This window comes from Lathamus discolor, chromosome 13 (assembly GCF_037157495.1).
Source record: "Lathamus discolor isolate bLatDis1 chromosome 13, bLatDis1.hap1, whole genome shotgun sequence".
Taxonomy (NCBI): Eukaryota; Metazoa; Chordata; class Aves; order Psittaciformes; family Psittacidae; genus Lathamus; species Lathamus discolor.
Window position 1 is genome coordinate 503,925 of NC_088896.1, and position 17,878 is coordinate 521,802.

General features: G+C 43.6%; 1 protein-coding gene across 1 annotated transcript in view; it reads right to left on the minus strand.

The window, feature by feature from the left end:
- Positions 1-17,878, minus strand: part of SAP30BP (SAP30 binding protein) — a 32,113-nt gene that overhangs the window by 1,416 nt on the left and 12,819 nt on the right. The window contains 7 exon segments of the mRNA XM_065693678.1: positions 328-412; positions 2,408-2,466; positions 2,831-2,882; positions 3,384-3,444; positions 3,903-3,994; positions 6,580-6,668; positions 11,071-11,113. Of these exon segments, the coding sequence (XP_065549750.1) occupies positions 328-412; positions 2,408-2,466; positions 2,831-2,882; positions 3,384-3,444; positions 3,903-3,994; positions 6,580-6,668; positions 11,071-11,113 (481 nt within the window).

Below are 17,878 nucleotides of genomic sequence, written 5' to 3' on the forward strand. Positions count from 1 at the left end.
TCCCAGTTTAAAAGGCAGGAGGTAGGCAGGAGAATGATTTTCAGTCTTTCCAAATATCTTGAGATGTATCAGCCCCAAGAATACAACCAAGGGTATCAGCAAGTTTCCTGACCTGCTAATAAATGTCTTCACTATCCTACCTGGCCCTACTCCTTCATTCCAGAAGGACAGCCATGGCATACAGGGACTAGAGAAAAGCTAGTCTATCAGCCCTTGAAGAAATACTTTCTTGCATTATATACACAATAAGGAGCCCTCAGGCTTTCCAGGAAGCACTAATCCAGGCAGTACAGCAGCTTAACAGGAACAATCATATCTGTTCTTTACCTCCCACAGTGGTACTGGCTGTTGTGGTGGTTGTAGAAGCGGCGCTTGTTGTTGTACCCTTTTTAGTGCCAGTCACAAATTCAATCTGGGAAGGGAGAGACAAGTAGGAGAACAGGTAAAAGACAAAAAATGAGTCATTAAGATACACAGTCTTTTGTTCACTTACATTGCCTCTCTGTTTTTAAAAAACAGCTTTAATGTTATGTAGGACATTAGCCTCTGAGCTGTCATGCAGGAAGAAAGATGTAGACCGCAGGCCAAAATGTACTGAAGTCATGATCATTAAAGATTCCTGCAACCCAGTTCTAAGTCAGACACAATAAAAGTGTGTTTATTACCTGTCGTAAGCATAGGAATTCGACATAGCTCAGAAAGGACAGATCCTGGTCATTAAAGAATGCATTTGTACAGTTATGAGTTCCCCTTCTTTTTTTGCTTTTAAGAAACACACCAAATGCAAGGTCCTACACCTGGGTCCGGGCAATCCCATGCACATATACAGGTTAGGAGGAGAACAGATTCAGAGCAGCCCTGCAGAGAAGGACTTGGGGGAGTTGGTTGATGAGAAACTTGACATGAGCTGGCTTCAGTGAGCGCTTGAGCCCAAAAACCAACCACGTCCTGGGCTGCATCAAAAGGAGCGTGACCAGCAGGTCAAAGGAGATGATCCTGGCCTTCTACTCTGTTCATGAGACCTCACTTGGAGTATTGTGTGCAGTTCTGGTGTCCTCAACATAAAAAGGACATGGGACTGTTGGGACAAGTCCAGAGGAGGACCACAAGGATGGTTAGGGGACTGGAGCACCTCCCGTATGAAGACAGGCTGAGAAAGTTGGGGCTGTTCAGCCTGGAGAAAAGAAGCTGCGTGGAGACCTCATAGCAGCCTTCCAGTATCTGAAGGGGGCCTATAAGGATGCTGGGGAGGGACTCTTCATTAGCAACTGTAGTGGCAGGACAAGGGGTAATGGGTTCAAACTAAACCAGGGGAAGTTTAGATTGGATATAAGGAGGAAGCTCTTTACTGTAAGGATGGTGAGGCACTGGAATGGGTTGCCCAAGGAAATTGTGAATGCTCCATCCCTGGCAGTGTTCAAGATGGAGCTGGACAGTGTCTTGGGAGACACTATTTAGTGGGAGGTGTCCCTGCCTATGGCAGGGGTTTGGAACTAAATGATCTTATGGTCTTTTCCAACCCTACCTATTCTATGGTTCTATGATTCTACGCAAGACAAGTCCATGCCCAATTCACTGTGATTGCATCATCACAGGAAGCCTGGCAACAAGAGCTACAGCAGCATGAACCCTCATACTTTCAACACTGCAGATAAGAGGAAGGATGTAATAGGTACCTGTGTTACTGTGCAAAAACCAAAACAAGACACAGCATGCACTGCAAGAAAAAAAAATACCTCCACATACTGAATATGGAAAGAGTCTTCTGCAAGGTGGGATGACATTCTCTAACCTTAAACAGTTTTCTAATACCAGCCACTGGCTTAAAGGCAACATCACTGAAGGACAGGAATAAAATCTTCCAAAGCCTGTCTATGTTCTTTTGGGGGGGCACATAAGAATGTACATTTTGTGAAAAGCCCAGCTGAAGTTACAATACGCCAAATATTTACAGAAATTAGATGCAAAATAGTAATATCAAGGAGAACAGAAAGCAGATAAAGCAGATACTCTCTCACAATGAGATACGGTGAGGAAATTAAGCTATAACTGGGCTATGCCACCCAGCAAAATGTTATAGATTAAGAAACAAAACAAAAAAAGCAATCTGGTTTTTATACGTTATCTTGGCTGCATTTGCCTTACTGAGCACCATTTTAACACCTTTGGTTTCAAAATACTGACAAAGCAGAAGGAAATCCAGTGGAATAAATCTGGATAACTGGACCTATAAAGAAGGGAACTTGGATCTGTGCAGCTTGGAAAAGGACATGCAAGAAGAAAGGAGAGAATCAGGGAAAACCAAGAAGTATAAGCACAGTTCATAAAAGCAAAGCAATAAGTGAAACTCGGTATGGGCAGAAACAAAACCCCTTCATCTCTGCCTCTTTTGGTTTTGAATATTTACCTTTGTGCGTTCTTTCTTGGCCTTCTCCAATTTGTCCATTTCAATCTTCTGGGCTTTAGCTGAGAAAGATTAGAAGTTAAAAGAAGCAATAGAAACAGTAAAAAACTCACTCCCCATCACAAACAATAAAACCTTGTGTATAGAAAATTAAACTACCATGAAACTAACTACTGTTTTTTAATCAAAGCATTACTGCACCAAATTAATGATTTAAGAGATGAAAACCTTGAAAAACCAATTTAAATGAAATGGCTTTTCAGACTGACGAAGCATTAATAACATTCAGGCACATCCAACAAGAATTAAGTAATTAGCAAAGCATGTGATAACTTATTTATAAAAGAAGTGAAGACTCCAGTGCAGTTAATTACCTACAAAACACAAAGAGCCAAGTCAGGACAAAAAAGACTTCCTTTTAATTACCTAATGCCTCATAATAGGAATCCTCTGACCAGCCATGAGGATCAAACATGTCCTAAAGAGGAAAAAAAAAAAAAAAAATATCACAAACCAGATTAGGGCTATTTCCACACACACAGAGCCCAGTTCAAAAATGTTTTATGGATTTCTGTTCACTGATGACATTCACTACTGACTTTTTGTACCCCAATGACACAAAGACCACATCAGACTTTTTATAGGACCATGTTCTGTTGTGAAAGAAAAAAAGAGTATTGAAGCCAAAAGGATGCTGGGGAAAGTCATGTATTTTTCTGCTGCTGAGCTTCTATCTCTCCCCACAGCATTTCACATAAACCTCCACGCTTCAGCAGTTTTTATTCAGAATCACTGTAGCATAGTTGAAGGCACTGAGGCTCAGTACCACAGAAAAATGTTCACTTCTATGCAAAGGATCAGACTAAAATTCCTTTAAAGGACCTCTAAACAAGTGGGCTCAGTAAAGCCTGAGTAAAACCTTACACCTGTATGTTATCTTTTAACCATTTCCTTGCCAGTGAAAAGTATGGCACCTCACCTTTGGATAATTTGTACCGAGTTCATCAATTGAACAAAACTGGATCAGCTTTTCATAGATGCTGCAAAGGAAAGACAAGAGTTCAGAACACAGCCAGTGAACTAGAAGTAAACAGAAGCGTTTCACATTTATTAGTAGAAAGAGGTTGTCACCTCTTCACGCTGCAAGAGGAAAATCAGAACCTGGGAAGCTACACTTGCTACGATGGATGTGGCATGCCATTAACCACATTTTGCCCACTTCCCCCAGATTAAGCTCCCAGAACAGACATCATCTAACATACTTCAGCCAAAGCCTGTACATTTATAAGCTAACCACCACACCAACTCTAGTCGCTGCCTCAAAGAACACAAATAAGTTTTACTTTTCCAGTTACCATCAAATTATGTCTGTCCTGTTTTCATAAGCAGTAGTACTTCTTGCTCAGGATCCTGTTTCTGCTATACCTCCAGTAAAGAGGAAAATTATTGGAATTTGCTCTGTGGTGCTTTGGTCACACAGTAAAAGATAGCCACTGACCTGGGGTTACGGAACTCCTTTTTCCTCTGAATGATGTAGTTCATATCCATGCCCTCTTTTATTTTCCTCTCATATAGCTTTTGAATTTTATCCTAAGGGAGAAAGATTACAGGGTGAGCCATTATGAAAATGTGGCTCATTTCAGCTGACTTTCAAAAGTGTACACGTGGAAACAAACCAACTGAATCTGTGACCTCCTTGCATGGAGCAAGGATTCCACCTCTCCCCTAAGGCCAGGCAGGCTGATTAGTACAGCCACTCCCTTCTTTAAGGTCTTCAAGTATCTTCATGAGCTGTCTGGACGGGTAACGGAATTGATCTTTGCACTTTCTGAAGGCTTCAGGGATCAAAGATTCACATATGAGGCAGCAGTGCACACCCCTTCTGCCCAGTCTGTTGGTCCCCTTTATAGCCATGACTGCAGAGAAGTAGAAACCAGCCCAGAGACAGATAAAATCCACAAAGGTTGCTCACAACTTAGAGTGACCACTACACTCACCTTCAGACTCAAGCGTGCACCTGAAAAACCACTGCTGGGCTACATTGCACAGAAGGTAAGGGTCATCGCTACACCTGGGTAACATCAGCAGTGCCAAGTTCTACTGGACAACTAAACCAAATGTGATCATTAGGTATTGCTGCTGGTGTCTACTGGAGTAGATAGACCCTCAGTCCTGTGCCCAGCTCTAGGTCCACCAACATGAGGAGGACATGAACCTGCTTGAGCGACCCCAGAGGAGGCCACGGAGATGCTGCAAGGGCTGGAGCAGCTCTGCTCTGGAGCCAGGCTGAGAGAGCTGGGCTGGGTCAGGCTGGAGAAGAGAAGGCTCCTTAAGTGAAGGCCTTAGAGCAGCTCCAGTGTCTAAAGGGGCTACAGGAAACCTGCAGAGGAGCTTTGGACAAGGGCCTGTAGGGAGAGGACAAGGGGGAATGGCTTTAACCTGCCAGAGGGGAGACTGAGATGAGCTCTTAGGAAGAAGCTCTTCCCTGTGAGGGTGCTGAGGCGCTGGCACAGGGTGCCCAGAGAAGCTGTGGCTGCCCCATCCCTGGCTGTGTTCAAGGCCAGGTTGGACACGGGTGCTTGGAGCAAGCTGCTCTAGTGGAAGATGTCCTTGCCTGTGGCAGGGGTTGGAACTGGATGAGCTTTAAGGTCCCTTCCAACCATTCCATGATTCTGGCAGCCAACAGCTCTTAGGAACAATGTACTTGTATATCCCTGCTTTGGCACAAGTGACCAGTTAGATGGAATCAGCTTCTCTTTGCAGATGAGTCACACAGGGGTTTGCTGATGCCTGAATAAAAGAGGACTGTTAAGAGCTGACATGCAACTCCTATTTCATCAAGCTTAAAAAAAGCTTTATAAGACAAGTTTTCATCCAGTCCTCATAAAATTGTGTAATTTCTTCTTGCTGATCTCCACATCCAGCACAAACATCATGAGGTTTGAAGGAACAACTGCAAAAGGTGAATTTGGGGAGTAGAAACAATTGGTATTGCCTTTTGTGCTCTCCCCATGTAGGCAACAATATGGTTCATAAAGTCCACAGATGGGGACTTACTCAGTCAACTTTATAACAAGAAAAGCTCCCTTTGGCATAGCTCAAGATACAGCTTATTAGACAAAGAATCTGACAAAAGGAAAGAGCAAATAAACAGTGAACAGCCTAGAACATTGTGCATCTCCAAAGAACAATCCCGTTTCTATGTTCCAAATGCTATAATACGTGGTTTGACCCACTAACAGAGGACAAGTTCTTGTTTGATTTAACACAGTAAACTGCTGTCGAAAAGAAGGAAAATTCGCTTTATTTTGTCTACTCTCTCAAGCTCTGTGCATTCCTCAGATCTAACCCACTCCAATTCATTGATGTCAGAACAGTAAAATCCTCTTTACAGCCCAGGAGGAGGAATGGGCTTGCCATGTGTGAAGAAGAAAGCTTAACCTGGATGGTGAGTCGTTCTGAATCATTACTGTACATTAAGGGCTTACTTTAGAGAGCATTCCAGAAGTAATTATTTTCCTGTATTTCTAGTGGGCAGATAATTGCAGTTAAAATTCAAATGGATGGTAGAAAACAGCAGCCCCTGATGTTTCATTTGCCCTCCCATCAGGAGGAAGAGAAGAGAGCAGAAGGTTATTACAAAGTCGGTTACTGCAATTATTTGAGTGTACATCAGAGAGAAAACACATTTGTTTTCTTTTGCTGCTTCTAAGTTACTGACCTTCCCCCTCAATGTTTATCATCTAGAAATATGTAGGTGGAAAAGGAATCCTGTCAATGCTGCCTCAATTATTCATTCCAGTTTGGGGATTCTTGGGCCCGTATAGAAAAAGCAATGATTTGTTCTTTCCTACAGAGCTGAATGCGCTGAGGTAACAAGACAGCAGCCTTCACAGTAAACATCACTTTCAAGTTACTGGTGGGATCACAAGCCATTTTAAAGAAGTGACCCACAGAGACTGGAAAACAGCTTTAAACTTCTCAGATTCCTGAACTAGAAATGCTGTAAAGTCTAAAGCATTAACACGGTGCACTCAAACTCAGCGTAGTAAAACCCACCATTGATGCTGGAATTTTATTTGTACAAAAACACTGGGCAGAGTTCCCCAACATCCCCCTCCCCCCATACTGAACCCCAAGCCTTTTTAGAAAAATAAAAGTGGACTTATACCAACCTGCAAGTGGTTAGAACATCTGCCAGGAGGCTCAGGAGGGATTTTGATCTCATCTGGAGACATGTTCCGCACCCTCTCTGAAAAAGAAGCTATAGAGAGCAAAGTGAGCAAGAGTTCTGGCCATCCTGAAGGGAATTTAAGCCATGCAAATCATTAAACTTGTTTTATACCCTTGCTAGTGCTACTCTATTTTTGAGAGCAGCTGGGTAAGGGAGAGAATGGAATGCTGTCAGCTGGTACTTGTGGTGTTCTCAAAGTGCTGAGCAAGAAGCAATTAACCTTAGATCACATATTATCAGAAGAAGGCTATGATGCTTGCTTGCTTGATACCTACCTCATACTGCGGCTCTGTGGCACACATTCTTGAAGCTTTATTTTCAGGGGTCTCTTCACCCCAGAACAGAAATGTGAAAAGCTAAGCTACTTCCCCGCTCGAGCTGCAATTGTTGATAAGATCCTCAAAGGCAAAGGATCTTCAGAGGAACAAAGGTTGGTTTCTGGAATGTACCTCTAAACCCTCCACTGTTCACCACATACTGAGACCTCCACTATTCCAGGTCTTCCACATGCACTTTAAAGTCCTGCTCTGAATAGCACAGATAACCTGGAATCTCTGACAAAACTTGTGCCAGGATACTCTCTCAGGGAGAATCAGGCTGTGTGTGTGGATGATCACAGGATCAACCTAAAGCAGCCATTTTTGAGGTGGTAATCACTCTGAGTACTATTTACTTCAAGACCTGCCTACATAAAACAAAATGGTTCAAGGCTTGGTCCTTGGAGGCTCAAAGAACAAGCCTCCCCAAGGCTGTCATGAGTTAACCACAAGAAATTATATTTCATCCTTAGATTCACGCTTCTTAACAGGCACTTTGATCTTTGTTTACAGAGTCAGCAAAGTTCAGTCTGATGCTAGAAAGAACAACTCGCTCTGCAGGGCTGAGAACAGACCAGCACAGACTGCCAAATTTCTATAGCAGTTTGTGCTGGGATATACTAATAGAGTACCTGACTGCCCTGTAAAGGTTAGTTTACAGAGTGACCAGCAAAAGAAACTATCACATTTCCCCCTACTGCTAGCTACTTAGCCTGCTATTATGAGAAGCCCAGGCAGTTTTCTAGCCAAATCTTGGAGCAGAGATTTGTGCCACTTTTAATCAGCTGAGATTGTTTTTAACCATAATTTGCACAGAGAACACATCCCAGAGTCATAGTCTGTAGCGGACAAAAGAGACCAGATGCCAGCACAGAAGTAATTTCAACAAAGCCATTCACATTTGCAGCTCCTTCATTATACATTCCTCTGGTAAAAGCTGCCTGACCTGCAGCTCCAGCATGCCCAGGTTCAGCTCCTTTGACTAAAGCCCAGAAGGGCCCAAAGGACAGACAGAGCATTTGAGCAGAGCGTACTCTCCTCCCTTCCAGCACAGTGCTCCACAGCTGAGGTTACAGATAATTCACACTACACAAGTCCAGTGCTATTACAGTTTCCATTTCTTTTGTCAAAATGAAATGCACTAAGGGCAATTATCATTTAGAGATGCAAAGCTTGCAAGCGACCACTCATTCTAATTGCTGAAGATGTTGCTGAGGGGTTAAATTCTTCAGCAGTTGCTGGTAATGAACAAAAAGTGTCCTTTGGCATTTACTAAGCGGGTGGCTCTATGGAAGAAGGAAAGCTTGCCAGAACCCCTGCAGATAGGCAGGCAAACTGGAGCTCCCTGAGAACAAGGCAGACACTTGTTAAAGGTTACAGCTGCTGGTGGGGCAGGGAAGCCTCTGGTTTAATTAGAGTTTCAGGAATCCAGAAAGACAGTAGCAAATAGGCAGAAGTGTGCACAATAGACAGCACACCAGGCTTTCCGGAAAAGGTGAAAGCTGATTAATGGCTCAAGAGACTCACAGCATCAGCAGAAGCATTAAAAAGGAAAAAAGGACACAAAATCCAGACTCCATGAGGCAAAGAAATGACCTAAAAAAAAAAAAAAAAAATCAAAAAATCAAGCCTAGCTCCAGACTAGACATTCCTCAGGCTCTTTATCTTTGCAGATCACCCACAGAGAAACAAAACATGTATGGGGAGGGGAACTGTGGGCTCATATAAACTCAGGAACTCCATCTAGCCAGCAAAGAAGTCAAAATCGTGAGTATGTTCAGCAATTAATTCATGCTCCTTTGAAACAAAAATACCATTGGAGGCAGAGCAAGAGCTTCCAATGAGATAATATATTTTGACATGTGACTTTCAGGCCTTGGTGCCCATCTGCTCTTTTGTTTGAGCCATGTGAAAGCAATCATTTATCATAAACAGTATGCTGATGGGGGAAAGCATCTCTTTAGTGGCTTACAAGGAACCAGAACTAAGACATCTTTGTCTACTGCAATCCCCCCATAACTACACTTGAGTCTGAGTCAGCAATGAGGCTACATGCACCTTGCAAGCTGAGCACTAACACTCATAATTACTCAGCTATTTCATCACATTGCAGCCAGACTGAAATGCCACATCAGTAAGAAGAAAAGGATGAGTATAACCCCTTTGGGTTTATTTACGGTAAGGAAGTACAAATTATCCATGTCCTTGAGCAGTCCTCAAGCTTCCTTTACAACAGACAGCAGAATGGCCTCTTCCCACCAGCTTTTTCCCTCGAGGAAGGGGCAACTGAGATTATAATTAAAATAATCCTGGAATTTGCAAATATGGCCACAGGCTCCTATACAAAAGATTTTGTGCTTTCAAAGTCCCAAGCACCGCTTTCCACCATGCATAGAGCAGTAAATGCAGATGGACAGTTAACAAGGTGTGTCCTCGAAGGAAACATCCAACTGCTTTGTGCATCCTGTTATTTCTGCCAAGATCAAAGTTTTACTTTTTGTGAGTCAGCGGCAGTGACACTGGCTGCAGCCTCTGATGGGGCCTGTGCTTTCTGGCTCATGGCCTAGAGGATCTCCATGTGGAGACCTCAGGAAGTTGGCTGTTGGCACGATTAATCACTACAGGCACACCCAGGCTCTGGCTCACAGTAAGTAAATATCTTCCCCAATCAGATTTGCAGTCCAGAAAGCATGAAGGCCAGAAAGCAGATCCCACAGCTTCAAGACAGTAGGAGCCGATCCACTGCCAGGTCTGCAGCTCAAACACCCCGCTGCTGAATAGCACTGCCACTGGTGCTCAGCCTGTGCGTTCTCCTCCAAGGCTATCTAAAAGTTAAAAATGTCATCAGCACAAGCACTAGGTGCTTGGAGCTTTTTGTACAGCCAGTGTATGCACTGAGCAAGCTGTTCAGTTGTTCCTGAGCCCTGCATAGCTGTACAGCTGAGTATTAGGGTATACCTAGGAAAGATTCATCATCTCAGCAGTCAGTGGAGAATATCTACTTGTCAGTTCTTGGTGAGGCAAATAATTAAGTGAAAATGCTACATTTAACCTGCTTCAGTTTAAGACAGATGGGTTATTTGACCAGTATATCCAAGAGTACAAAAACATAGTGCAGAGCAGGACAGGAAGTGTCACAAGACAAACTGTGCTCATAGTCCAAAGCCTATGCCGGAGACATGGACGGAGGACACAGAGTTTTATTTCCTACAGATGGGTAGACACATCTTCTAGTGAAGAGAAAACCGAAAGAATAGGGAGCATAGGAACAAAGAGCTGGCTGTACCCAGACAGACTGAGGTGCACATCAGCTGAGGTAAGGTAAAGCATTGTGCCACAGGGCTCTCAGAGAGTAACACTGCTCACAAGACAGGATGAAGAATTCCTGTCCCTTTCAAGGTTTACTTGTATGCTGCCTCTTTAGCAATCACAAGGGATACAGGCAGTATTAGGTGCCACTTTGTCTATAAAGGTTGCACAATGCAAAAAAAAAAAAAAAACAAGGAAAGACCTGGAAAGGGTGAGCAGAGGGACATGGCTTCGCCCTGGAGACAATAAACCAGTGGTGCTGGTCTCTAAAGCTGCATTCTTTGGCACACTCATCAAGTCTGCTTGGCATAAACCAGGGCGTGGGGGTTTCTGATTTCCTGGCACCAGAAGAGCCAAATCAGAGGGAAGAACTGGAGGCAACAACATGCCAGTGCGTCACCCATCCATGGAAAGACACTAGCTTTCCTTCTGTTGTGGGCTGAGCAATGCAGAAAGGGGGGGGAAAGAAAGGGAGGGAGGAAGAAAGAGGGGAGGGGAAGAATGGGGTGGGGGGTGGGGGGGGCACTCTGAGAGTGAGGGAAGCAGCCGAAGCCCACTGTGTGTGTGTGGAAGCAGCCCCAGCTCAGTGGGGGGTGGGGGAAAGCAGCCCCAGCCTGTATTTTTGGGCATGGTACCTTTCTCCCAAAGGACATCACCGAAAACATTCCCTGGAAATCAAACATTGTAGGGCAGTAATTCCAACTGCAGCATTGTCAGGACAGTGTGAAGAGGCTTCTTACAAAGGGGAATACTAGAAGGTCTAGTCTGAAAAAAACACAAGAATTAATACCTCTGTGTGAACTTACCAACTAGTTCCTGAGGATCTCTTTTCTCCAGTTCTGAGAGTTCCTGGGAAGAAGAGGAAAGAAAGATGGGGTTTCAGTCAAGGTATGCTTCCAGCCGAAATAGCTATAGTGTCCATTTGTTTAGAAATGTACACATTACTTCTGAGACAAAAGAATAGAAATTAGGAATGAAATGCAAGTTATTAGAAAATAGGGCAATGTTTGTACCATGGAAAGTAAAAACCTAATAGGACACTGTTTCCTGACAAAGTTAAGAGTCTAATGAAAGAATGAAGGCTTTATTTCAATGACTCCTGGACACTCAGTTCTTTTTGAATTCCACAAAACCAGCTGTACTTGAAGACTCTTTTTCATAACAGATCAAACCATAGATCCTTCATTTTTGGTGACTGGCCCTGGGCACCAGTCAATGTTTTAGAGCATAGCTAGCTAAACACAAGCTTGATCCAGCCCACAGGAAACTACTGAAGCCTTGGGAATGCCTAAGCACAGCCCTGTGCAACTGGCAGTCCTGTGAGCAGGACTCAGCAGGATGCATTCCCCAGAGGAATATGGAAACAGCTGAAATGCTCCCAGACTGAGTGGCAGAGCATTACACTTGAGGGGAGCATGAACTGGCTTCCCTGCAGGCACTCCAGGCTGACACCACAGGATTCACCCAGTGTGACAGCGCCAGAATTCCCTTCTGTAACTGCACTATTGAGGGTTTTGGATCATAAAGCTTCTACAAACCAATATGCCAGGGAGCATGATGGTGATGCAGATCCTGTATTTCCATTTTGGAAGAACAATCCCACTGTCAATTCTCTCTTGGCTCCTGCTTTCCAGGATCTGCTTTACCAGAAACTCAAGGGCAACCTCTCCCAGCCTGTGCTCTGTTTGGAGATCTCAACACAGCTAATTCCTCCTCAGTTATATAAATTAAGGCTGCTTCAGCTGTGGGAGTACAGCAGATGTTAGCAACAGTCTGCTGAGCAGCAGATGCTATGTAGGATAAGACACTCTAAAATATGCTTTCACTATATTAAAACCAATATTCAAATATTTTGGTGGTTCTGAGAGACCCCAGGATAGTCACAAGTGATATCAAGTTCAATACAAATAAAGTTTCTGAAACAGTATCAGCTGTACCCAAACACTGCCCTCTTCCCTCTGCCTCCCCCCAAAGCCCTTTTGTGACTCATTGGACTGTGTGTCCAAAACTCCTCGGTGCCTCTAAACACTGAAGCTATTCATTCAACCTGACACAGGCATAATCCTGCCTCTTTCCTGCTCAGTAACTGCTCCCTAAAACCCCTCCTTGACTCCATTTTCAATAAGGCGAGAGATGCATAAGGTGAGGAGAAAGCAGAAAGATCACCAAGGCAGATCTGGAAATAGGCTGTGCCAAATTCTCTATGAAAACTCATCACCAACTTCCAGAGAAACCATAGCTCCCTGGAAGCAGAAAATTGAATTCTTTGTGTGGCACCAGCTGCACTTTTAATAGCCATCCATGGAAAAAGAAAAAAAAAAAAGTAAATACATTTGGATCACAGAAATACAAGGCTAAAGCTATTTTAGTCAAAACCAAGTAGTACCCAAAGGAACATCATCTTCTCAACAGCCAGCTGGGAGGCCCCCAGGCACCTTTGTGAAATGGACTGTAGAGTAACAGCTCCAATCCTCTAAGCTGTTGCAGTTGGTGCAGTACATTAACACCTCTTCTCCCGGGGTGTTCAGAAGGAACAGTACAAGCATAAGAAAATTTGAACAGAAGCATGACATGTCATAGCAGAAGAGTTCTGCCAAGAGAATGAGCCCTCTTTGGCAAGCCAGGAATCCAGGGAATCTAGGTGGTGTTCCCCGCAAACCTACACAGACACAGCACTAAAGCGGTGAGGCTCAACCACACCAACACAGTGTTAACGCGGTGAGTCTCACCCTGCACCAGAGAAGTGAGGGCAGTTCTGTGGCAACTAACGGGTTGTAGGGACAATTCACATTAGCATGCAGGCTGGAGAGTATCAGAGCAACAGCCCCAAGGTAAGCAGAGGTCCCCGCAGCACGCAGTGACTCACAGGGCAGGGAATGTATGTGGTCAGGAGATCTGTAATTAAAAGTATTTCTTGTCTTGGTTTGAGACAACAAGCAAATGTTTTTTGAGGTGAAACGAAGGAACTTGTTTTGTTCCAAGCTTGACTGAATTACATTCTGCTCTCTTATCTTTTAAAGTTTTAAGTGGACTGAGAGGGAAGAGGAAGAGACAGGCTACATCCCTGAAAATCTCTTGATATTTCCTCTTACCCAGCACTGTCTTTATTATTCCATTACCCTTCCCATCTTCTTCTACCTACTTTTTCTCTCACCATCCAAGAGTACAAAATCAAGGCGAAACCCCCTCCAAATGAACAATATTGTGAAGCGGGCACTTAAGCAGCTCAGTGCACAGTCAAATTCATATGCTTTAGATAGGTACTAAATGCCATCAAGAAGGCCACCCTCTTGTCTGGCCAGTTAACAGGTATCTGCTGTATTTCTGAAGTTTTCAGAAACTCATTTTCAAGTCTCCTGTAGCCGTTTGGAGCCAGCATCAAGCATGAGTACACAATTCTCAGGAAACATGAATTAATATTCTGAGAGAGAAACTTCTCCTGTTACTTCCATTAGAGATATACCTCTAAAATGTCAGAAGTATTAAACAGTATATTTTATGAATTTCCAGAATCATCAGTAAGTTTGTTTCACCAGAAGTTTGTTCTTTAACGATCTTAATAATCCTTTAATCCTAAAGCTACAGGACAAACATGGCCCACTTAGGCCAAACAATGCCAGTCCTATCAGGTAGGCATTGTGTATCTACCTGGCCTGGTTGCCCACACTTGCTCTAGCAAGCCAAGTCTCCACATACCCAGGCCATAGCCAAGACATCAGAAACCCCACAGCTACACCAAGCAAATGAAAACAAGTTCACTAACATATTACAGCCACACCTCACTGCCCAGAGGATATGAATTCTGCTTACTGATGAATTACTGTGTACCTACACCCACTGCTCTGTCATTAACAAGCTAAAGACATCAACACAGCTTTTCATTAAATGGGACGACTTTCAAGGCTCTTACATGCCTTCAGAAAACAAAGGGATGACCAATTCCTCCTACAGTGCTTGTTCATATTCACTCGGTCTACTGTCAAACATTATGAGGAGGCAAGTATCAACAATGTGACCAAAGATGTACAGTTTAGCAGACGAGAGACTTAAGAAGTCTTGTTCAAACCTCTGAGTATCTACTTAAGATCTAGAACTTAAGGACAGTCTAAAAACCTTCAGCGGAGTAATCACCCAACAAGAACTGTCTTACACTCCCTTAAGCTAATTTAAGCCTGGAACACATGTTGAATATAACACAGCATCTAAAAAAAATTCTGCAGATCCAATCTAATATGATGTTAAATGAAATGGAGAATCACCAAGTGGAGAAACAAGGGCAATAAATACTGTGCATTTTCTAGTGTTTGGGTGTGAAAGGGAAGAAATACTGAATCATGGATGAGAGATTTCTAAAGGAATTCCAAGGCATTTAAACAATGGAAAATTTGGAAGGTAACTGAATTTTAAGGGAAGTTATCTAAATCCACTCAGGGAAAGGTGATTTTTTGTAGATTATTACACCATCAAATCCCACCATGCTATGTATCATTATCTCACACGAAGAGCACAAAACCAAGCACAAGCAGTGCCAAGCAGAGGGGATTCTACATCAAATCTCTCTATCAGAGTAGATACATGAAAGCTATTAGAACCTTCAAGTATCCCAGAGCTACAGGCATCGTATAATGTGTTTATTTCCATTTGGAACCTGATTCCAAACAGTAACAAGGTAAAGACTTCACTAGTGGCACCTTCCAATAGCTCACAGTTTTCACAAGCCCCACCTCAAAGTCTCTACAGGAGCATTTCTAAATTTACTTTAGCAGCCAGTCTCTTGCTACTTGCACAAAGTCAGCCAGGACACGTTAGTTATGCTGAAAATTCTCTACACCGTCATGAAAATACAAAACTGGGGGGGAGGGGAAGAGGAGGAATGGGAGCAGAATAAAATTCTTTTTCTCTAGCCATTTTGTCTGATCTCATATTATATGATGACCTCTAAGAATGGCTAGACTGAGTTTAAAGCAAGCACTACGGTACTTTATTCCTCTCTTGCACTCGGCAAGTTGATTTTTTGGCTGCTATCTACTTTACAGCCCAGACTGCACAAGACCACCTGTTAAGGGCCTAAAGGCAGACAGCATTGCTCCAACAGACTCATTGAAAGGAGTGAAGGGATGCCGGGGTAGTTCAAAGCCAAGCTGACTGAAAGACAGCAATACAAACAGAAGGCAGACTCTTTTCCCCTGATCTGGAGACTAACAAAGAGCCTCTGGAGAGTTCAAACTACAGGCAAAGAGCATTAAAAGAAAACAACCAAACAAAAACCACCCAACAAGAAAAAACAATGAGAAAACCCACCTTTTTAACACCTAACTGCACCACTAACACAAGTCACAATTTCTGTGCTTCTAAGAGCAATTCTGCACATCAGCTCACCAACAGCAGAAAACAGTTATTCCATTACTTATTCATGTGTGTATTCAAGAAAAGGGCTTCCATTTTTTCTCTTTCCCCAGGACAAATGCTTTCCTCATTTTCCTTAAGCCCTAGGTAGGACAACACTGTGTGCAAGAGCCTCACTGATACGAGCCAGCCTGATGGCTCTGTTTCCCTGTATCACAATCAGTTAAGAAGGGCAGTGACGGGAGGGAGGATACATGCATAAGTGCTGCATATTAGCTTCATATTTCATATTGCTAAGGTGAAAATGTAGATCATCTTTTCAGTCACAGAGTATTTCCATTCAATTACACAAAAAAACCCCAAAACAAAACAACCACCCTCTGTTCAAGTTCCATGGAAATTAAAAACAACCAAACACAGTCCTCAATGTAGAACAGAGATTAAAGGAAGGAAGCAAAAACTATGCATCTGAGACTGATGAATTGAAGTTTGGAAAGGCTTGCCCAGAACAGCTTTATTTAATGGAAAAAAATGGACTTAATACAATGCATGCCAAATCCTTTCTGAAACAAGATCCATAATTCCAGTACAAAGCTCACATGCAACATAACTGTTAGCATTAACTGCTACCAAAAGGTACAATTCAACCATTGATTTCTCGCAGAAGATGGTTAGTTAGTTGTGTGTTAGTGCAGGTGCACATCAAGCTACAAGAAATGGTTGAACAGGGAGACAGAAAAGATACAAACCCAAAACCTGATTCATTTGAATAAGATTAAAATTGTAAGAAGTGGAGAAGTTGATGCCAGAGTTGCCAAGTTGCTTACGAGCTGGCAGCGTGCCCATGCGTCCAGGAGGGAAAACAGGTTCTTGGGGTGCATCGGGAGGAATGTGGCCAGCAGTCAAAGGAGGTGATCCTCCCCCTCTATTTACTGTGGTGAGGCCACATCTGGAATACTGTGTCCAGTTCTGGGCTTCCCAGTATATGACAGACAAGCAGAGAGTCCAGTGCAGGGCCATAGGGATCATCAAGGGTCTGGAGCATCTCTCTTAAGAGGAGAGACTGTGGGAACTGGGCCTGTTTAGTCTAGAGAAGAGCAGACTGAGAGGGAATCTCATCAATGCATATAAATACCTCAAAACCAGGTACTCCTTTACCATCCACCATGTACCATCCACCCACCAGGAGAATGGTGCCAGGTTCTTCAGTGGTGCACAGCAACAGGAAGAGGAACAACAGCCATGAACTGACACACAAGAAGTTTCACCTCAACATGAGGAAGAACTTTCCACTGAGGGTGGCAGAGCACTGGAGCAGGGTACCCAGGGAGGCTGGGGAGTCTCCCTCTCTGGAAACATCTCAAACCTGTCTGGACACATTCCTGTGCTCTGGGTAGCCCTGCCGCGGCAGGGGGTTGGACTGGATGACCTCCAGAGGTCCGTTCCAGCCCTAACAGCTCTGGGATTTGCCACTGCTCAGTTGTCTCCCCAGACTTTGCCCCACAGTTCCATTTTTCTCCCAGCTTCAAGTTAGTATGATAACCCAGTAGCTAGGAAGCTTCCCCAGCACCCTCAACAACATCCGCTCTCCCTTCCCACACCTCATCCCCCCAAGAGACTGCTCTTGCATTGCAGAATTTCTTCTCTCCCCCAACTATTTCACCTGATTGCTTGCACCTAAAGAAATCTAACAGCAATTTAAACTGACAGACACAAAACGTATAGATCAGTCACACTGCTGTCATGCCTGTGACAGAAGATACTAACACAGAGAATGTCAGTGCAGTCCTTCCACCAGGAGCCAGTGGCCCTGCTGCTGCAGTTGTTACAAAGATTTCTCTCATATAAGCAAGCGCCATTAGAAGATTTTGTAATTCTTCCTCTTCTCTACACTTCAGACTATCTCCTGTAGTACTAAGGTATCAACAGCCTCATTTGGCTGAGTATGACGGAAAGAAACTCTGTAACTTAGCTTAAGTTGTTAGAAGAGTTATCTAAAAGTGATAGTGAAGATGGCCTTGCCAGAGGAAGTGGGTGAAATGTTTATATGCAGGCAGCAAAGGGAAGACCTCTCCAAACCATGGATCATGTGCTTGGGTTTTTTTATTAAAGGAACATGCCAGCAGTTATGTTCTTGCTTTTCTACAAACATCAGAAGTGCTTATGGGAAGAGAACACCAGAAACTTCTAATTTAATATTCAAAGTTCATGGCAAACCATTTCTTGCTCACCTGATCTGCCCGATGTTGGTCTGCTATCAGGCAGAGG